Source organism: Mauremys reevesii, linkage group 6, assembly GCF_016161935.1.
Source record: "Mauremys reevesii isolate NIE-2019 linkage group 6, ASM1616193v1, whole genome shotgun sequence".
Classification (NCBI taxonomy): domain Eukaryota; kingdom Metazoa; phylum Chordata; order Testudines; family Geoemydidae; genus Mauremys; species Mauremys reevesii.
The window spans coordinates 23448766-23470821 of NC_052628.1; the positions used below are offsets into that span (position 1 = coordinate 23448766).

Genomic DNA, 22056 nt, shown 5'->3' on the forward strand with positions numbered 1-22056 from the left:
ACTGAAAGTTTGTCTCCTTATCAATATTTTGTGTATCCACCATATCTTGAACCACTATCTATCGTTCTTCCTGATTCAGTGTGACATTGAAATAGCGGTTAGGAATAAGCAAAATCTGTCAATATTCTATCACAGCATTTTATTTCCAGGAAATGATTCATTCACTTTACGATTATTTTATTAAAAAAATACAAAAGCATTTCTAAATGCAGCAAAATAGTTATCGTTAAAGGCAACTGGCCTCCCAATTGTGATAAGCTATAATGTTTTATTTTATAAAAATCAATACAATTCCTTGGGATTTTTTCTTCTCCAAAACAAATACTCCAATGCTCTTTTTCCTTAAAACTGAAATAAATAAGTGTTTTTGATCTGGAAGGCAGTGTTGAATGGATGGGGTTGGGGGAGAACACGTAAAAACACATTTCAATAGCAAGGGTTGTATTAGTAATTTTTTTTTTTAATTTGAAAAGTTAAAATCAAAATGACACTGCCCAAGTACTTAAAAGTGATTTATGTTGGGTTCTATGCTAACTTACCAGTACAGCACAAGCACACTGCTGTGGAAAATGGGCCATCCCTGATGAAATTCTAGGGAATTCTGTAATTACAGCAGGCTTGAATCTAGCTGAGGATGAGCAATTTCACAATTTACTGTTATTGTGAAGTCAGTTTCAATTTTCACTCTCCACTTGTAGTCTCTCAAGAAGTTTTATTTTTTTAAATCATTTGAACCACCCACTGTCTAACACAAGCCAGCATTCAGACATTCACCACCTGTAACTGCTTCATCCATGTTCAGAGCAAACCATAATCCACCAGTTTTTGGCTAACATACTGCTACTGTCACAGATTTACCGCATTGCTTGCGTTTGCAATTATTCTGACAATAGTGACAGAATACTCAAGGGGCTGTTTGGTGATCATTCCAAGTTTGCAGTGGACAAGTGTGCACATCACAGCACCCTTCTCAGCCTCAGCACAGAGGCCAAGGATTAAGCAACCTTTTCACTTTTACAGATGGTCCATTCAGGTCAAGAGTGAGAAACACTTGCAAAGTAATATGGGAGAAGCTTCATTGTAGCTGCTTGTTCTGCTCCTTTCTGTGGATAAACGGGGCGTCCATTTTCTGGGCTATCAATCTGGCAACTTTCAAGTTTTTTAATTAAATATTTCATCATTCTGAATGTCCATAAATGAAATGCACAGTCCATATTATAGAGCTATAGTTCTGATTCAGTAATGTCCTCATCAGGGCAACAATAGTATTCCACAAAACAGATCTGTCCATCTTCATTCCTAATCATATACTGCAGTGAAAGGAATCCCCGATTATCTGTCCGAATAGACACTTTACAAGATAAAACTAGTGCCTTAGTAGATGGTTTGAGCAAAGAGATCTTATACCTGCAGGTAAAGAAAAGTATTTTAAAGTACCGTATATACTCGTTCATAAGCCCAATTTTTTTAGTAAAAAAGGGAAGCACCAGAGAAGGGGGTGGGCTTATGAACGGTTATAGAGAGGTGGGACACCTCACCTGGCTCCCTCCAACAGAGGGAGCCAGGTGAGGCAGCAGAGCCAGAAAGTAAGAGGTGGGGCCAGAGTCTCTCTGCTTCTGGCCACACTGCTCTCCCCCCAGCCACCGAAGCAGCTGCAGCTCTGGGGCTGGCAGGCTGCAGCCGTGCCACTCGGCCCCGCCGCCAGAGCACGCAGCAGCTGTGCCACCTGGCCCAGCCTGCTGGAACATGCTGCAGCTGCGCCGCCCAGTCTGGCCCACCGGAGCAGCTCCAGCCAGGTCAGAGACATCCTCCCCTGGCCCTCCCCAGATAAGGTGGGAAGGGATGGGATGGGGCGAGTATTGGGGGTCCTGGGCTAGGGGTGGGGTGATGTGGGGGGTGGTCACAGGGGTTACTCCCCTGATCCCCAGCTTCTCCCCCAAAAAAGTTTCCCCACCAGTTGCTGTCCCGGCTCATCAGGGTAAGCAGCTGGCGCGCTGGGACACTTTGTTTACTTAGGTTTACCTCTGTGCCTGTGGACACTCGAGGTAAACAACCCATCTTGGCCCACTGGCGGCTTATCCTGATGGTCTGGGAACCAAAGTTTCTGCCCCCTGAATTATAGGGTTGGCTTATAAAATTTTTCCATTTTTACTTATCCATTGGGGGAGTGTGTGTGTGTGGGGGGCTTATAAATGAACATGCATAAGATCGAGTATATACAGTATATAAAATGTAACAATAGCTGAAACCTTATTCTCAAGTAATGGACCAAAACTGACAAAACCAATTATAGAATATCAGGGCTGGAAGAGACCTCTGGTCATCTAGTCCAACCCTCCGCTCAAAGCAGGACAAATCCCCAACTCGCCCCCTCAAAGATTGAACTCTCAACCCCGGGTTTAGTAGCTCAATGCTCAACCCACTGAGCTATCCCTCCCCATCTCCAACCACTGCTGTAGTTTTACAATATGGCTTAATTTTTCCCTGTTACTGTATCAACAGCATGCATTTCATACTCTACTTTTTATTACTGAACTTTTAACCAGAGGAACAAAGGGAAATTTTGAAATACTACTCTGTTCTAGGGAAAGTCAGACATTTCAGTAGCTGATGAAACCACTTTTTCACCTTCTTGGTAAGAATGTGTCAGACTACTACTGTTACTGTCCTGATCACTGACCTGTTCGTCTGGGTCTGATTGCAATGAAATGCTTCCATCAAATCAGAATCTTTGGGATAGTCAAGATGAGCACTTCCTGCATTGCCAAAGGTGGATAATCTAAAAGACAAAATGCACCAACTCAGCAAAGCATTTGATATTGGCACCATCAAATCTGAAAAGTGGAAACAACAAAGTGATGTTATACATTGGGACAATTCTCAAAGCAGAAGATTTCAACAAGCTACCTAGTGTTCATAAGAAATGAGGTACCAACATTTAATTTTCTATTAGAATGAATCACAAGCATGAGATTTGTGGCACTCCAAACTCAGAGTTCCCCATATAGCAGCTGACTGTGGTTTCAAAGAAAGCTGACTTTCGCTAATGAAAGACTGATTATCGTATTCCATTAGCACCTAGAGGCCTCAATCTGCTGCCATACCAGAAACTGAAAGAAACCTGCTCTGCAGCACCTAGTTGTGGAGCTGCCAGGCATGTGGAAAACTCATGAGTTCCTCTATGCACTGCAGCATACAACTCCTGATTTTTTTCAGCCCTGATCCATCATCCCTACCAAGGCCATGCAGACCTTGGAACTTATTCTTCATAACCAAAAATACTAAATGAATGGATTCAAAACACATCCTGGAATTTGTTTAACAAGGTGTACAAAACACATGATAAAAAGAGTTGTATCTGCTTATTCCAAGGCTGAAGCTGGCTCCTAACCTTAAAATGATGATGTATTCTATTGCCAAAAGCATCAGGTTGAAAATTTTGGAATACTGAGAAATAAGGAATGAACAGTTGCCTGGTACCTTGTCTGAATAATTAAAGTCTTCATATGTGATGCAGCAGACCATTATAACAGAAGGCATACTTAAACAGATATGGTGCAGATCTGTACAGTGTTGCATAAGCAGCAACAATAATTCCAAACATGAAAAAGCAACTAAGTTGCTAAACATGAACGGTTGAAATGGACATGTAGTTTCTGATACCTGAAATAAGGCTTGTCTGGAGACATGGTGATCTGCAGGACCTCACTGGTCATATCTAATTCAGCAAATGCTTCTCTTAACCCTTCTGACTGCAGGATAATTTTATTAACCACATTTGTACTGCAGAAATCAAAATCTAGTGTCTCTTCAGGTTCTTCAGTGTTAATTTTACACACAGTTACCACACCTCCTTCTTCTAGAAATAGGGTCAAGGGGTAGCCATAACCACGGTAACACATTCGAAGTGCTGTTGAAGTACCTGAAATGATGATAAAATTAGCACTCTAAGAGCTAGATGGTGTAAGGGAGGGGGGAGGGATAGCTCAGTGGTTTGAGCATTAGCCTGCTAAACCCAGGGTTGTGAGTGAAATCCCTGAGGGAGCCATTTAGGGAACAGGGTAAAAATCTGTCTGGGGATTGGTCCTGCTTTGAGCAGGGGGTTGGACTAGATGACATCCTGAGGTCTCTTCCAACCCTGATATTCTGTGACTCTAACCTTTGGAGACCTGGATTCTAGTCATGCTTAGATCACAGATTAAATTGGTTTATTATGCTCAGTCTAGTCTCAGACTCTTCCTGAATTCTGTCTCAGTCACAAAATTATCACACAATTTAGGATGATTGACAGGCTTTTTTCAAAAACACCCAGGATAGGAATAGCCAGGATATTAGAACAGGAGTACCTGTGGCACCTTAGAGACTAACAAATTTATTTGAGCATAAGCTTTCGTGGGCTAAAACCCACTTCATCGGAGTGGGTTTTAGCCCACAAGAGTTTATGCTCAAATAAATGTTAGCCTCTACGGTGCCACAAGTATTCCTGTTCTTTTTGCAGATTCAGACTAACATGGCTGCTACTCTGAAACAGGATATTAGAGTTCATACAAATGTGCAATGGCAAAATTGTCTGAGAAAACTTGCACTGTATCTATCTGCAATGTGTGTGACTCTGGTCTACCCTCATTCATAAGTAACGCCTAAGAAAACACTTCTGGAAGAACTATTTTCAAGCAGGAAGACAGTTCAACTTCTAATATGTAAAATCACAGATAAGAACTGGATGTTTGACAATGGAATATTAATAATTCACAGTTCATATAAACAGAGCAATATTTCACTTTTGAAATAGCATTTGAGGGAAAAAGGCAATTTTTAAGTGATCCACTGGAAAACTAACTACATATGAATAATACAGAGGCTGCCATGAATTATTCAAACAACACAACAAACTGTGAGGCTATACAAAATACCTTGTGGGCCTATGGTGCACCCAAGACATAAGGCTAAAAGCCAGGGGCTTTTTACTAACCAAGGACTGTGATTAGAGGAAGGAGGAGCATGTGCTTAAGGCACTGAAATTCTACTCAGGATATCTTGGTTTAGTTCCCAGCTCTGCCACAGACTTCCTGTGCAAACTTGGACAACAGTTGCTCTCTGTTTCAGTTCCCCATCTGTAAAATGGGGATAATACTTAGACGTTGCAAAAACCAATTAATTGTTTTTGAGGTGCTCAAATTTGATAATGTAATGGAGGCCAAAGAAGTACAGTAGAACCTCAGAGTTACAAACACTTTAGGAATAAAGGTTGTTTGTAACTCTGAACAAAATGTTACCGTTCTTTCAAAAGTTTACAGCTGAACATTGACTTGATACAGCATTGAACCTTTACTACGCAGAAGACAAATACTGTGTTCCCTTTATTTTAGTAATGTACATTGAACACAGTACTTTAATGTATTTGCTTCTTTTTTTCCATCTCTGCTGCTACCTGATTGCATACTTGTGGTTCCAAATGAGGTGTGTGGTTGACTGATCAGGTTGTAACTCTGAGATTCTACAGTACCTAGAAAGAGTGTAAAGCCTTTACCAAGTTGTACAAATGTTTTATAACAGTTTAGGGTAGCTGAAGTCTAATGGATTGATACCAAGGCTGGGCTGCAGGGTCCTATCACTGACTCACAGGGTGAGCTTAAAACGGGTCACTTAACCTGTCTGCTTACTTAGCTTTATAATAGCTGTTTGAAAGCTACAGCGAGAGAGGACCATAAGCACCAAGCATGTGGCTGGCTTTTATTCATCAGAACCAACTGGTACCATTGATGGATTTCCTTCTACTTGCAACAACGGGCCCTTCCCTGTGCTTGTCTGTACTTACAGATAGATCAGCACTGCTGCGATTGATGCAGCAGTGTCGATTTAGTGGGTCTAGTGAAGACCTGCTAAATCAATGGCACAGCGCTCTCCAGTCAACTCTAGTACTCTGCCTCTCCAAGAAGAGTAAGGGAAGTCAACAGGAGAGCGTCTCCGGTCGACAGAGCACAGTGCAGATGCTGCAGCAAGTCGACCTAAGCTACGTCAACTCCAGCTACGTTATTCATGTAACTGGAGTAGCGTAACTTGGGTCGACTTACCACGGTAGTTATAGACGAGGCCTAAGCCTTAACATTTCCTAAATCTGTGTGTAATCACAAGATTCCTCTGCCATTTCTCTTACAAATCTTATATTTATGAACACATTTTGTCTTCCAAACTCAAGACTTCTCACTGAGTACCTTTCACGGCCCCTTTACTTATAACTCTGTCCACTGCCACCTTTTCCGTCACAGTGTCTGGATTCAGTTGAGTACCTACCCTCCTGGCCACTCAAGCAATTATCACAGCATACAGTTGCAGCAACTTAAGAAGCTAGCGTATGGCCTAATCAATCAATGGTAGCTGCTCTTCAGAGGGGGGTCTTAGTATGGGAAGGTTAGGGAATCTTACAGTGATAGGAAAGATCACTTTCATAAAGCCACGTGGGAGGTGGCTAGAAGCACAGGTTTCACTCTGATTACTGAGGGCATCAGATCAGGACATGCATGCACAATACCTGGCAAAGAATTTGTACCAAAAATTGTCAAGCAGTCTAAAAGAACAGCCAGATTGATTCGAAACATCACAGACTCTTCCTGTACAATAAATTCTTGAAAAATCCCTGCCTGTAAAAAAAAAAAGAGAGAGAAAAAGTGTGTGTATGGAAGAAGTTTAACAACATTTGTTTCCCTTTCTGTAGTAACAGTGACTTAACAATCATCTCTATAAATCCATAATCTTCACCTTCAGAGCACAACACGATACAAAATAAGAGCCAATGAGCTTATAGTCAGGACCCTTTAAAAATTAGCACATAGCTTAGACAAAGGAAAACCAGATAAGTATGACATTTGAGCAGTGGCCTTTTAGTGTAATAATAAGCTATAAATGTGAAGTACAAAGATCTCCCCACCAATCAGCAGATGTTCAGTGTGCTGTACAACTTAAAAACCAAGACTTATCATTTATTTCCAGTACACCTATTGCGATAAGTGCTTCCAAAAACAGAAGGCAGCACAATTTCTGCCCTGAGGAGTTCACAATCTAAAGATAGTCAAGTAAGCAAACAGCAGCAGGTGGAAGGGAACACATTACATAAAACATGACTTCTTAAAATTCAAAGAAATGAAACCAAGCAAGGAGGTCAAAATATAAGACTAGAGAAAGAGGCTAATTTTCTCTGTGCCCACTTCCTTCCCTTTCCTATTTTGTTCTTTTTTGATTCTCCCTCCCCCTTATTTTTGGGGGGCGAGAAATCAATGAATATATAAATTGAAAAATTACTAGACATAGCAGAAAAGGGTAACATAGGATCAACAGTAATCATACTAAACACATATTGAGAAAAAATAATGTACAGTGTTATTCAGAGGTGAGGAGAGAGGCAATGAGATGCATGTCAAAGGGAATGAATTCAGTCCTGTAGGGCTCACCGTAATAATTGCTTGATGACCTAAGACACAAAAGTGGACTCTCTAAAAGGTGGATGGAATCTGCATGGAGAACACTTTGAGATCATGAAATGGAAGATGATGTATAAATACAAACTATTACTACTATTCTGAGAGATGATCAACAAGATATTTCAAAAGGAAAAATAATGAACTCTTTCGCTGATGATGGAGAGGAAATGTTTACTGTCATGCAAGAGGGTATAAATGGAAGTAATGGGATGGCATTAGGGAAAGGAAAGTAAGGCTGAATATTATTAAAAAGCTTCCCAAGAGTGAGCTCTGGTCAATCGTAAAACTGTCTTCCATTAGGGAAGCGGTGGGATCTTTATCATGAGTCATCTATAAATACACCAGACAAGCAGTGGAGTATATACCCATAGTGAACAGTCCTACACTAGCCTCAGAGGATGCGCTGAATGACCTACAAGGTCTTTTCCCAACTTTAATATTAGCAGTATTGCAGGGCATTCGCTGGGTCAGATTCTCCACCTTATGCCTATGATTCTGACAATTCCTCTCGATCCCCTAAGATAAACTGCATGCACTTCCTTATTCTCTCAAACAGTACTTCCATCACATACTTTGTTTCTATTCTTAGGTACTTCTGGTCTCTCTAATACTTCCCTGGCTCATTTAATGCTCTCATATCTCACAGTGGCTTCATACCATGTGCTTATACAAGACTCAATGAGAAATAATGGTGGTGATCTCATATGCTATAGTAACAATAAAATAGAAAAACAATTCCCTCTCTGCTACATCAAGAATTTACCTCCAGCATTTCTGAATAGCGTCAACAACTGCACTTTTGCAAGTCTAGAATTGAGATATCTAACGCTTTGGACTCACTAGTCTCATTGGAAAAGCCATTGACAAATGCAAGAGAAAGTAAAAACCTGCCATTTTAAACATGTGAAAGACTGATCACAGATATACTGATGGTCTTATGATGTGCTAGGCTCCTTACCTGAATAAAGGCATTTGCCTGCAGACACTTTGCATTTTCCACTGTAACCTTGATTCCATTTGTAGTTGCAAAACATGTTGCATGATCTTTAAAATGAATGGCTTTTAGGATATTTGAGAGGTTTCTGACATTGTCAAGACTGGCGACTAAAACATACTGGTCATCACCAGTTTCAGGTTGAGTGGAGAGGGGCATTATCTAGTTTGCATTCACCGCTCCAGTCTTTCCTGTGACAGTATAAATGAGGGATTAAGATGCAGTTTCAAAGAAAACCTAAAAAGAGGCAACATACTTGTGTTAATCTGAATTGCTGTTTATGGATGAAACACGAAAAAAAAGCTTCACAAACCTGTGATGCAGCAATGCTTTGGTGTAATTGAAATATTTCATTAATAGATCAGGAGTATATACAAAACAACCCAATTTTTTTTTAGCTATTTCTACTCCCTGAGAGATGTTCACGTCCAATACTATTAAAATAGCAAAGTAACAGGATGTACAAGTGTATTTCTATATCTGTGTACCACTGACCCCTGCTGGATAGACCATGACACCAGTTAATTTTATTTTTAATATATATACCGGACCTTCGCTAGAATGCGGGATTTGGGATCGTTGTGTGGTACCGCGTTAAAATGAATTGCAATTAAAGTAATTAAATTTGGGATTGTTGTGGAAAATCAACCACACATTGAGTTTGGATCAGATCAGCCTGAGGTTCTTTTATTGATTACAAGCGCAGGGGGGATAACAGCTCTCAGTAGCTGCCCCCCGATTCAAGGAACACGCAAGCCTTTTAAAGCTTAAAACCACAGACAAATGATACATACTTCCATATTAATTACCTTATTTGGAATGCACTGTAAAATGTAATCCAGGTTAAAGGCGAAAAGAAACAATCATCTCCTTTATTTGGCTTTTCCTGTTATTGTTATTCCCAATCTAGTTCTTTTGTGGTTTGACTTTTCTAACGCTTCCCTTGTAGTTATATTTAACAAGCTTGGCTTGGCTAATTGTGTCTGGGGACTTTCTACTTCACCTCCTCATGCCCCCTATGCACGGAAAGACATTGTTCTGTTTTGGGGACTTTTCACTTTGCCTCCTCATGCCCCTTACACACAGAAGCAAGCTCACAGAAGCAAGCAAGTATTAGATACTTCAGGCCTATTAACTTGACCAAAGATCTAAAGGTCCTCTGGTAAATTTTCCTCTACAGGATCCATGGCCGCGACCGTGTTATATGCGAATTTGTGCTATATAGACGCGCGTTCTAGCGAGAGTCCGGTATATATACACACACACAAATTTCCCTCCATTTGAGCTTTGGCTCACAAAGTAGAGGCCTGTGTTTTTGAAGCTGCAAGAGAAGACTCCTGATATTTCATCCTTCTATTCTCTCCTCATTCTATCTTGCAAGGAAATATATTTACATCTTTTCTGCTTTAAGCAGCATCTCCCTTTTTGTACAGGGTCATATTACAGGCAAACTGCAAAACAAACTAATACAGAAGTTGTATCCATGTCCTTTATTGATGCCTCAGGCTGGTAAATACTGATTAATATGTTTTTTCCCCTGCTTTTTTATTACATGACAAATATCATGTCCCAACTTGCCTTGTTCTTCTGGAGAACTCTTTGGAAGACTACACACTTCACACTAGGGGGAAAGCTGAGTTCCAGCTTTCCCATTCCCAGGCATCAGCTGAAGGGGTGAAGAATGCTGAGTGTCAACTGAGATTTCAGCCTAGTGCGATGCTCCTATCCCACTCCAGTTATCCAGGAAAAAAGTCAGATCTAGTATTTATATTGTAAACAAACAAAAACAGAACGATGACATTACATCCATCTTTATACACACTTCATAAAGAAATAAAGGCTACAATCATATTTTTCCTTTACAAATCACTTTTAATAGCAGATGGGTACTACTGACATTATGAGCGCATGTACAGGGAGATTTTCAATGACACGAAGAGCAGTTAGTTGCCCAAAACCTTCTGGTAGTGAATGATGAAAATCTCCACAAAGCTCCTCCTATCTCTATTGCTATTCCTTCTTTAAAGGCTGAACATTACCATGAAGCAGCACAATAGTTTTAATTGAACCACTAATTTTTTCCTGCTGTTGATAAGAAAAAAAGGCTGCACTCCACTTTGTGAACAGAAATAAGTTAGTGCCATTATCACACTTTACAATCTGTTGTTCTGATTTAAATTTAACAGAAAGCCTTCCACTTCCTTTCACAAAGCTCTAGGTTACAACAGCTGCTTCCTTTTGGCCATTATACTCATTGTTTTTTGTGCCACTGTAGTTTTTGTTTCCCCATGTGTAGCATCAGTTTTATGCATATTCTTCCAGGGATGACATTGCAACACCCTTGTCTCCCAAATTGTCAGCAGCCTCTCAGCAGGGTTAACAGGATTCCTAGTACTCTCATGCTCATCACTGCAATGCAGGACCAATGTGAATCCTACCTCATGTTGTGTCTGATCATTAGCATTAAATCAGTTAAACGTCTGCAGAACCATTACATCCTGCACAGGTCTAACACACACACACACCGACCGAAGTTTGTGCTCCGTGGGCCAAACTCTGTGCCGTTTTTCATCTTCAATACGCTTCTCATGCACTAATATTACAGTATGCTGTGACAACAGCTAGATCAGTGGTACCAAACCTATTTACCATTGTGTGCAGCATCTGCAGCTCTTTATGTGGGATGCATCCATACACTAGCTATAAAAACAATGAGGAGTCTGGTGGCATATTAAAGACTAGCAGATTTATTTGGCCATAAACTTTCGTTGATAAAAAACCACTTTCCCTCTCTTAGTATTGACACCTCCTCATCAATTATTGGGCATGGACCACATCCACCCTGCTTGAATTGGCCCTGTCAACACTGGTTCTCTACCTGTAAGGTAACTCCCTTCTCTTCATGTATAATAATGCCCGCATCTGTAACTTTCACTCCATGCATCTGAAGAAGTGGGAGGTTTACCCACGAAAGCTTATGCCCAAATAAATCTTAGTCTCTAAGGCGCCACCGGACTCCTCGACGTTTCTGTGGATACAGAGTAACACGGCTCCCCCCTAATACTTGACACTAGCTATATTACCTGTGCGGCCCTGAGGCTGTCACCTGGGTCACAGCTGTGCGCTGCCTGGGCCACACGCGGCGCTCAGGTTGAGAGCCAGGGAGCTGGAGGACTCAGGCCGGAGGCCCCTTTGCACTAGGCCCTCAGCAGCAGCCACAGGCCAAGGGCCCCTGGGCCCGCCCTGGGGAACCAGCGGCCCAGGGACGGCGCTGAACGGGGAACCTCAGCCCAGGGACCTGGCTCCGGGGACCCGCCGCGCCGCCTAACCCCGTCACACGCGCTGCGAAGCCGCCCCGCGGCGCGGCTAGGTACTCACCTCGTGCTTTACGGCTGCCGTAAAACGAGAGGGCAGCACGCCGGCTACCAGGACCATGCCGATGAAGCGCGGCTTCCGGCGGGGTCACGTGTAAGCAAGATGGCGGCGGCCAAGAGGAAGCGTGGAGGTGCTGAGGCCCGGCCGAGGAAACGAACCAGAGGGGCTCCGAACGGGACCGGGCTGCCGGCCAAGCCAAGCCCGCAGGGAGCGCAGAGGGAGGAGCACAGCATCCCGGCTCCCGTCTCCAAGGTAAAGAGAGCGGCTGGCCCGGGCTGTCTCCGCCGGTCTCTCTACGGCGCGCAGGGTAAGAGGCCGGGGTGGCCTCGGCTGTGTCCTCCCTGTTGGTGGTAGGAGCTCTGGAATGGTCCCTCTTGTCGCCATACCCCGTGCGGGACGGGGAGGCCCTGCTCTGTTGGGGAAAGGCTGAGTCTCCTCAGGGGAAGCTTCCCACGGGCTGGAGATTATCCGTCTCCAGCCTCAGACCTTTTAGAGACATTGCCTCTCATTAGAGACGCAGCTCTCTTCCCTCGGAGTTCTCACTGTGCTTGCAGGGCCGCCGCCTGCTCGGTGTGCAAGGGAGCAAATCGCTGGTTGCAGTCTGTCCACAAAAACAACAAGGCTCTGTTAGTCTTTAAGACCCCTTGTTGTTTTTGTGGATACAGACTAACGCGGCTAATCCCTGATACTAGTCTCTCCACAGAGACATGTGCTGCCTTGATCTGTGTGGTCGCCCGAACTCTTATCATATGAGTGTGCAAAGCAAGGTTATGTTTCACTGTCATGATCTGCACAGATATCTTGAATACACTAGGAACGTAGAGATACCACGTCTAAGCACCTGAAGTGCCGCCCTGAACACAGGGGTGCTCCGATCAAACTGAGGCACTGCATTCTGCTCTGGGGGTCAGTTTTTTTCTTCTTCCATGAAGATGGGCCACGTTGAGTGCTGTAGTTTTGGGCAGGCTGAGGCCAGTAATCAGTCTGGAATCTCTTCCCACACTCAACTCCAGGATACAAACTCTAGCCAGTACTTGACTATTCCTGTTATTGGGTTCTTGAGCTTTGCGTTATGTTTTTTATATGAAATGGTGAATATTCTGGATCATATAACGCAATCGCGATATAGCAATACTAACACCCTAAAATATTATCAGAGTTAAAAACAAATCATAAAGTCTTGTACAAGGACTTGGTAGTTAGTTTTAGTGGCCATTTTATTTAGGGAGCATCACAAATGACATGGTTCAGTAGTTGTACGTTTGACAGCTTTTCAGGTTTTTTTTAAATAGCTTGCATATTGAAATTGGAAATCCTATAGTCCATAGAAGCTACCCGGGCCTTCTGTGCTGAGTTAACAGAGGATTCATTTGTAGCAGACCCTTTTATCCTGTGTTGCTTTACAACTCCCTGGCTCTCAGTTCACTTTGTAGAGAAAGCAACAGATCAGCCTTTTCTTGTGACTGAGATGACCTACTGTGCTTCTAATATTCTTGGCTTTCTGCACAGCTCAGAATGCTGCAGATCCATTTGTCAACGTCCAGGGGAGGGAGGAGTTTCACCAAAGCCCCCTCAGTATTCTGTTGCTAATTCAAAGGGAGGATTAGGATGAATTCCCTGGGGATATTGCCATTTTCTTCCTGTCAGAGACAACTATTCCCAGAGCTCATAAAAATATTTTAGAAGAAGCAGCTCTTGCCTCTGGAATGGACTGAATGGCTGGGATTTTCAAAGTGCTTTCTTGAATGAATGGCACTGCACTCCTCTTAACTCTTCCTTCACCTTAAAATTACACAAGACAAACACTTCTGTACTAGTGGTTTTAGCGTTGGCCTGCTAAACCCAGGGTTGTGAGTTCAGTCCCCGAGGAGGCCACCTAGGGATCTGGGGCAAAATAAGTACAGTAACGCCTCACTTAGTCGTCCCACTTAACGTTGTTACATTGCTAATCAATTAGGGAGCATACTCATTTAAAGTTGTGCAATGCTCCACTTTTATGTTGTTTGGCTGCCTGCTTTCTCCACAGCTGGCAGCCTCCCTACAGCCCCCTCGGCCCCAGCACCACCTGCCAACAGACTCTGTGGATCAGCGCCTTCCCTCTCCTCCCCACTCTCCCTGCCTGCAGCAGTCAGCTGGCTTGAGGCATTTTGGAAGCAGGAGAGAGGGGGAAAGAGCGAGGACTCGGTGCACAGGCTCCCTCTCCCTCCCCAATGCCACAAGCCAGCTGATTGCTGCCCGCAGGAGGGAGGGGGAGCCTGCGCATCTAGTCTTCGCTCCTTCCCCCTCCCTCCTGCTTCCAAAATGCCTCAAGCCAGCTGATTGAGTCCTTGCTCCTCCCCCCTCCCTGGGGCAGTGTGCAGGCTCCCCCTCCCTCCCTTGCCTCCTGAACACGGCAAGCCAGCTTACTGCCCCAGGCAGAAGGGAGGGAGGAAGAGCGAGGACTCGGCGCGCCTCCCCCCTCCCTCCCCTACGCGGCAATCAGCTGGCTTGCGGCGTTTAGAGGGGGGAGGAGCCAGGACGCAGCGAGTGAAGTAAAGGGGGAGGAGGTGGAGGGAGAAGAGGCAGGGTGGGGGCTTGGGGGAAGGAGTGGAGTGGGCGGTCTGAAGGTTGAACCCCTGCCTGTGGTGCTTGCAGAGTAGGGGAAATTGGATTCGCTTAACATCGTTTCACTTAAAGTTGCATTTTTCAGGAACATAACTACAACATTAAGTGAAGAGTTAGTGTACTTGGTCCTGCTAGTGAAGGCAGGGGGCTGGACTTGATGACCTTTCAGGGTTCCTTCCAGTTCTATGAGATAGGTATATCGCTATAGGCAGTTTAACTTTTATGCACTTAATGTCATTTTGCTGTATTGTGTATTCCTGTACCATCTCTGACCCTCATGGTTATTGTTTAAATGGGAAAACAAATAGATTGCATGGCTACTTACCCCTCCTGTCTGCAAGCAGCTGCACCCTGATACATGAAGTTTATCACAGCCTATGATGGGAAATTTTATGTGAGCAGCCTCAAATATCGATAGTGTCTCACTGAAAACATTGAGTTGATTAGGGTTCTTTGTGTAGGAATTAAGTAGTCGTGTGTGGAAGATCAGAGTGGTCCACATAAACATTTATATCTCTGCAACCTGTTGAAAAGGCAGCACTTTGTTTTAACTGGAAACTTCTGCACAAATGTAGATTTTAAAAAATCTGAAATCTTAATTGATTAAAATATTAACTTTGATTTTAAAAATTTAATATTAGAAACATTTTTTTTCCATCTTAACTTTGTGTTTCTTTTAGGGTAAATGGAAAAACAAAGAGCGGGTGCTTATTTTCTCTTCTAGAGGAATAAATTTCAGAACGAGACATCTAATGCATGACTTGCGAACATTGATGCCCCACTCTAAAGCAGGTAGGGTCTAGGTACTGCTTGCGTCTAAGTTTGTCAGTGGTTTTGGCCATTCTAGTTTATAACACCACTTGCCTTCAACAGCCTGCTTTTTGAAGATGGTGCATAATTCTTATTGTATATGGCTCACTGTCTGTTGTTGACATTATTTACCCCAATTGCGGCACAGAATAACTGTTGGATTAGAACATAAGAATGGCCATAGTGGGTCAGACCAAAGGTCCATCAAGCCCAGTATCTTGTCTACCAACGGTGACCAATGCCAGGTGCCCCAGAGGGAGTGAACCTAACAGGTAATGATCAAATGCTCTCTCTCCTGCTGTCCATCACCACCCTCTGACAAACAGAGTCTAGGGACACCATTCCTTACCCATCCTGGCTAATAGCCATTAATGGACTTAACCTCCATGAATTTATCGAGTTCTTTTTTAAAACGTGTTATAGTCCTAACCTTCACAACCTCCTCAGGAAAGGAGTTCCACAAGTTGACTGTGTGCTGTGTGAAGAACTACTTCCTTTTATTTGTTTTAAATCTGCTGCCCATTAGATTCTAATTAAGATCTTTAGGAAACTAGGCTTCCATTCTGAAAACACTCAAATACATGCTTTGATTTATGTTTCACGATTTCTTTGACTTCAGTAAAACTACTTGCATGCATAATGCTTTGTACGTGTTTCAGTGTTTGCTGGATTGGGGCCTTAGGCTGGTATGTGCAAAAACTGCTAACAACAGCAACCCAAGTAATGAGTAAGAAGTGAAATAATATCAACAGTGAACATGAGTTATATGCAAACTGCTGAGAAACACAAAAACTGAGAAAATGCTTCATCTTTCTTTAGTAATAGAAGGTGAAATATTTTCAGAAAAGTGTGTGGGGCGGGTTTCTTTTCTTTTAATTGCTGGTGTCCCTCGTAATAAAAAGCATACAAGACTGTTCAGTGGTACTTTTTTCTTTGTTTACAGACACTAAAATGGACCGTAAAGACCAGCTGTTTGTAATTAATGAGGTAATGCCATAACTAAACTAATCTTTATATTTTGGCTTTTTTGGAAATTATTTGAGAGAGCAGAGAGCAGAGAGGTGATGTTGAAATGGAAGAGAATTTTGGTTTACTTCATGGAACACACAGTCTAAATCCTGCTGTTTGAATTACTTGCTAAACCACAGGAAGTAATTAGAGTCATTCTTCTGGATAGGAAGTAGGTGAATTCACTTACCTATATTTAATTCTGACTCTTTGAAACCAAGACTAGTAAGTAAAATATTAATGTAATCTTGCATTTGTCCTCACTTTTGTTAGACATGATCTGATAAACACGAGAACCTGATCCTGAAAGCACTCTGTATGCAGAACTCCTATTGAAATCAATAGAAGTTTTGTGCACAAAAGGCTTGCAGGATAGAACCCTATGGTGGCATAGAATATCAGGGTTGGAAGGGACCATAGGAGGTCATCTAGTCCAACCTCCTGCTCAAAACAGGACCAATCCTCAAATAAATCATCCCAGCCAGGGCTTTGTCAAACCTGACCTTAAAAACTTCTGAGGAAGGAGATTCCACCACCTCCCTAGGTAACCCATTCCAGTGCTTCACCACCCTCCTAATAGTGGAAAAGGTTTTCCTAATAGCCAACCTAAACCTACTGCACTGCAACTTGAGACCATTACTCCTTGTCCTGTCATCTGTTACCACTGAGAATAGTCTAGATCCATCCTCTTTGGAACCCCCTTTCAGGTAGTTGAAAGCAGCTATCAAATCCCCCCTCATTCTTCTCTTCTGCAGACTAAACAATCCCAGTTCCCTCAGCCTCTCCTCATAAATCATGTGCTCCAGTCCCCTAATCATTTTTGTTGCCCTCCGCTGGACTTTCTCCAATTTTTCCACATCCTTCTTGTAGTGTACGGCCCAAAACTGGACACAGTACTCCAGATGAGGCCTCACCAATGTCAAATAGAGGGGAATGATCACATCCCTCGATCTGCTGGCAGTGCCCCTACTTATACAGCCCAAAATGCCGTTAGTGTTCTTGGCAACAAGGGCACACTGTTGACTGACATCCAGCTTCTCGTCCACTGTAAACCCATGGTCCTTTTCTGCAGAACTGCTTCCTAGCCATTTGGTCCCTAGTCTGTAGCAATGCATGGGATTCTTCCATCCTAAGTGCTGAACTCTGCACTTGTCCTTGTTGAACCTCATCAGATTTCTTTTGGCCCAATCCTCTAATTTGTCTAGACCCCTCTGTATCCTATCCCTACCCTCCAGTGTATCTACCACTCCTCCCAGTTTAGTGTCATATGCATACTTGCTGAGGGTGTAGTCCATGCCATCCTCCAGATCATTAATGAACACATTGAACAAAATGGGCCCCAGGACCAACCCTTGGGGCACTCTGCTTGATACCAGCTGCCAACTAGACATGGAGCCATTGATCACTACCCGATGATCTAGCCAGCTTTCTGTCCACCTTATAGTCCATTCACCCAGGCCATACTACTTTAATTTGCCAGCAAGAATACTGTGGGATCTCTGTAGCTTGGATCTAAATACACCATGGTTGCAAAGATATTGAATAAAAAACATACAGGGTGAAAGCAAAGTACAAAAAGGCTGATGGAAGGAGGACAAAGTTACAAAGCTTAACTGTGTGGTTGGTTTTTGTCAAGAACATTTGTAATTATAATCTTAAAATATGTAATTGGTGGTAGGGGTTTGCTTTTTTGTGCAAGCCTGAAGGAGGCAAGAAAGAGTACAGGCACATGTGGCATAGCTAAATTGAACTAAGTGGCAGTCTGGGTGGATCCATTAGTGGAAATGAACCAATGAGGAATCAACGCAGTTTAGATTTCCAGCAGAAAAGATGAGCTGATGATATTAGAGGGTGGAGGCAATAGAGACTGCAAGTGTCTGTGGCTTTTGTGATGGAGTAAAGACTTCTGGGAGCTAGTGCCTTTGAATCATTACCCCTATGAAAGAACTGCTGTTGCTTCTTTTGTGATTTAGTTCCCTGGTACCCTTTCTAGTTGAGGGAAGGGAGAAAAAGGGTAGGCTGGCAAGCCTATTCTGGCCTTATCTCCTCTACCCATGCTGGGGTGCTGCTGCTGGAATGTATTAAATAGCTTCATGGATGAAAATGATTGCTGTTCATGAACTTTTTTTTTTAAATGAGGCCTCTTATTTTGAAATCGGAAATTGACTATTGATAAAGAGAGACTTAATTTCAAAACCAAGAACCTATATAGAATAGAAGCATTTTGTTCCATCGCTCTGCAGTCTACCAATGAAAAGTGCTTTACAAAAGAGAGTGTTTCCCCCATTTTATGTTGGGAAACCTGAGGCACAAATAGAGCAAAAGCCACACAGTGGGCCAGTGGCAGAGCTGAGACTAAACTCTAGGTGCCCTGACAGTCTAATGTCCTGTCCACTGGAGTGCTGGTCATTGGTAGTTTTCTGAGAATAAAAATAATTTAAAAGCTTTTCAAGGTGGCTATAAATTAAAACTGACTTTTCTGCAGGCACCAGGTGTTAATTATTAATGCAAGACCTTTGCATATTTTCACTTCAGGACAGAAATACTTGAGACAGATTTGGAAGGTTTGTGAAAAGATCCATGGAGCTTTGTTAATAGCTAATTTGCCATATGCCTTCTTTTTATATAGATTTGTGAAATAAAAAACTGCAATAAGTGCATATATTTTGAAGCCAAAAAGAAACAAGATCTCTACATGTGGTGAGAAAATACACTATGCTTTATTAAATCTCCCTCTTTAATCATAGTTGCTCATATTCTGAGAACAGTGGTTCTCAAACTTTTGTACTGGTGACCCCTTTCTCACATAGCAAGCCTCTAAATGTGAGCCCCCCCCCAAATTAAAAACACTTTTTTATATATTTAACACCATTATAAATGCTGGGTGCAAAGCAGGGTTTGGGGTGCAGGCTGATAGCTCACGAACCCCCGTGTAATAAACTCACGACCCCTTGAGTGGTCCTGACCCCCAGTTTGAGAACCATTGGACCAGAACTCTATTTAAAACATCCTACAGTTTGAAGATTTACATCTTTAGTGATCAATACATTTCAAGAGTGACATTTTAAAAAAATACTGTTAAACTTGCTCATATGGCAGCGTGCACTTGCTTTCCCTCTGACTGTTTCTTACCAGAAGAAAAATGTTCCACTATTCCTTGTGGGGTTTAAGTATACTGATTTTTTTTGTTTGTTTAAATAAATTTGTATTTGAATATACCTGAAGCTGCCACAGAATTTTAAGTCTTCCCTACAGGACTGCTGCAGAAGTTTAAGCCAAACTTCCCACAGACTACTTCAGGTCTTGGCAGTAGTAGCAAGAATAAATTAGGCTGGCTTTATTTACAAAAATACTATTTTAAAATTTTTTAAGCAACAAAGTAATTGTAAATTAAATACTATTTTCTGTGAAACCTCATCATTTGAGGTCTGCTGTTTATACCTCAAGTCATTTTTAATTTAAATATCTAAAATGAACTATAATTTATACGCAACAAAGGCCAGTTTTAAAACGACTATAGTAAAAAGTCTGGTTGAAATTTACTATAGAATTCTAAAGTATTTTTCTTGCCATTACTAATGGATGTCTTTTGTTTCAGGCTTTCAAATTCACCTCAAGGACCATCAGCCAAATTTTTAGTACAGAATAGTAAGTTGAGCTCTCAGATTACTTCTACTGCTTTTATTTATCTGTTTTTCTTAGAAAACTGTTTAAATCTAAAACTGTTCAAAATCATTGTAGTTCATACCCTGGCAGAACTGAAGATGACTGGAAACTGCCTGAGAGGCTCACGACCTCTTCTGTCCTTTGATCCGGCAAGTACAGGATTTCAGATTGCCTGACCTATAGTATCTCTGATTTTCTTTTTCTCTATACTGCTGTTGCCTTCTGTGTGTTCATAAAATTGTATTTTTCTCTTCTAGGTGTTTGATCAAGAGCCACACTATGCTCTGTTAAAAGAGTTGTTTATTCAGGTCAGTATGTGCCAACTTTGTTTTGGGATTTCTTGCATCTTACAAACTCTTTGTGCAAATATTTCAGGCTTAATACCTATTGGAAGTTGTTGGTGTGTGTCTTGGTACTTAGACACTAATCCTGCAAAGACTTGCGCATGTGCTTGAAGTCAATGGGACGACTCACATAGGCAAGTCTCTGCAGGATGAGGATGTTCAGTAGTAAAACAAGATGAATGCAAAGGTAATTAAACTTTATATTTTGGACTCGTGATCATTTTGGATGAGAAACTGTTTTTGCCTTTGTTATAGATTTTTAGTACACCACAGTATCACCCCAAAAGCCAGCCTTTTGTAGATCATGTATTCACGTTCTCCATCGCAGACAACAGGATCTGGTTTCGAAACTATCAGGTTAGTTGTTTCCCTTGACTTTTTAAAAATCGCACTAAATGTGTGATTTCATATGAAATACAGTAAATTGAAAGGAGACCTTTAACTGTTACCAGGATATGCTGACATCCACTCCACTTATACAAAAAATGTGATTTCAAAATGTTTTATGGTGGACTAAAACTTATCTTTTTACATGCTTAACATAAATTAGCTGCATTAGATTTTGGGCTTGAACACCTGTGAATCCATCTGTGTAAAATGTTTAAAGAATAGTATGTATGTATAAGTCCAGCACAAGAATCTCAAATGAAGGTGTTTGCTATTTTTGTTACAGATCATGGAAGAAGATGCATCTCTTGTAGAAATTGGACCTCGTTTTGTTTTAAATCTCATCAAGATTTTCCAGGGCAGCTTTGGAGGACCAACTCTATATGAGAATCCACATTACCAGTCTCCAAACATGGTAATAGTCTTGCCTTTGGTTTTGCTTGCATTTAACAAATTCCTTAGGCCTTGATTGTGCAAAGCTGTTCTGTCTGAATGTACCCCTGCTCATAAGAGATCAGCTTGCAAGATCAGGGGCTTCAGTGTGGCAACACGTGTAATAGGTTATAATTTTAGGGTAAAATAATCACTGGCATGTGAACTGAGCAGATTTATGAAACTAATAATGCTGAGTTGTTTGATCTCTCAATGAGAAGATGACAGTATGCTGAGGAATTTGCCAGTTGAAGGGTGATCTTTTTAAAAAGATCACTTTCTAAGTGGAGAGCATTTTCTGTACTATAAAATGTTGTATGTGAACTTTTTGCAATATCACCTTGTTAGATGAGTTCTTCCGTCTGTCCTTTGCCTTTCAGTGCAACTGTATTAACTTACTCTTCTTGTTTTGATAGCATCGGCGGATGACAAGATTGGCTGTAGCTGCTAAATTCAGAGAAAAACATCAAGTGAAAGACCTGCAGAAACTTAGGAAAAAAGAAGAAAAGACAATTATTCCAGAAGATCCTACTGAAACTGTCTTTGACACTCCAGCAGAGGAAAAGCCATTGGAAATAGAGTTGGTGAAACCTGAGCTAAAAGTCAATTTGAAAAAGAAAAAGAAATTATTTCAACGACAAAGGAAGAGGCAAAAAAAAATTTCCAGGGTGGGAGTGTAAAATGTCAAGTGGAAAAAAATGAAGCAAACTTCAAAAGTCATCTGTTAGTCTTGCATACTTAGCTCTGAAATATAGCTAAAAATCTATCTTGCATATGATCTTGTATCTCTTTTTTTTTTAAGTCAGCAGCTGCTTGCCACCAACTTTGAGTAAATGAAAAATATGTGGATTTCTTCTGCTCTAGGACTCATCTTATCTCAGACTGTTTTTTAAATAAAATTGGTTGGTATTTTTGTTGTACATATGTCTTCCAAAGAATAGATACATTAATACCTTAC

General features: G+C 41.8%; 3 protein-coding genes and 1 long non-coding RNA gene across 10 annotated transcripts in view; 2 read left to right on the forward strand and 2 right to left on the reverse strand.

Annotated features, from left to right (window-relative positions):
* Window positions 1–8286, forward strand: part of TTC23L (tetratricopeptide repeat domain 23 like) — a 34953-nt gene extending 26667 nt beyond the window's left edge. The window contains exon 14 of the transcript XR_005599925.1: window positions 8068–8286. The gene's annotated coding sequence lies outside the window, so the exon portion shown is untranslated. The remainder of the gene's footprint in view (window positions 1–8067) is intronic.
* Window positions 224–11952, reverse strand: RAD1 (RAD1 checkpoint DNA exonuclease). Of its 7 annotated transcripts, none has more exons than XM_039542984.1 (7): window positions 11556–11822; window positions 10051–10230; window positions 8437–8709; window positions 6551–6641; window positions 3664–3922; window positions 2681–2779; window positions 224–1407 (listed from the first exon to the last, which is right to left on the reverse strand). In XM_039542984.1, exons 3-7 carry the CDS (start codon window positions 8629–8631, stop codon window positions 1224–1226), a joined length of 828 nt encoding a protein of 275 aa, XP_039398918.1. In that variant the 5' UTR covers window positions 8632–8709; window positions 10051–10230; window positions 11556–11822; the 3' UTR covers window positions 224–1223. The 7 variants fall into 7 exon arrangements, with proteins under 7 accessions (XP_039398918.1, XP_039398917.1, XP_039398916.1 ...); XM_039542979.1 differs by having other exon boundaries at window positions 228–1407; window positions 6533–6641; window positions 8437–8663; XM_039542978.1 differs by lacking the exon at window positions 11556–11822 and adding an exon at window positions 11851–11952 and having other exon boundaries at window positions 230–1407; window positions 6533–6641.
* BRIX1 (biogenesis of ribosomes BRX1) lies at window positions 11887–22018 on the forward strand. Its single transcript, XM_039542976.1, has 10 exons — window positions 11887–12099; window positions 15132–15243; window positions 16205–16248; window positions 18899–18969; window positions 19868–19917; window positions 20011–20084; window positions 20193–20243; window positions 20535–20636; window positions 20953–21081; window positions 21515–22018. The coding sequence occupies exons 1-10, from the start codon at window positions 11950–11952 to the stop codon at window positions 21776–21778; spliced, it is 1047 nt and encodes a 348-aa protein (XP_039398910.1). The 5' UTR covers window positions 11887–11949; the 3' UTR covers window positions 21779–22018.
* LOC120407382 lies at window positions 12901–21556 on the reverse strand. The gene is made up of 3 exons (XR_005599927.1): window positions 21439–21556; window positions 14777–14974; window positions 12901–13629 (listed from the first exon to the last, which is right to left on the reverse strand). It is a non-coding gene; the product is annotated as an uncharacterized LOC120407382 (long non-coding RNA).
* Window positions 22019–22056: the final 38 nt, after the last annotated feature.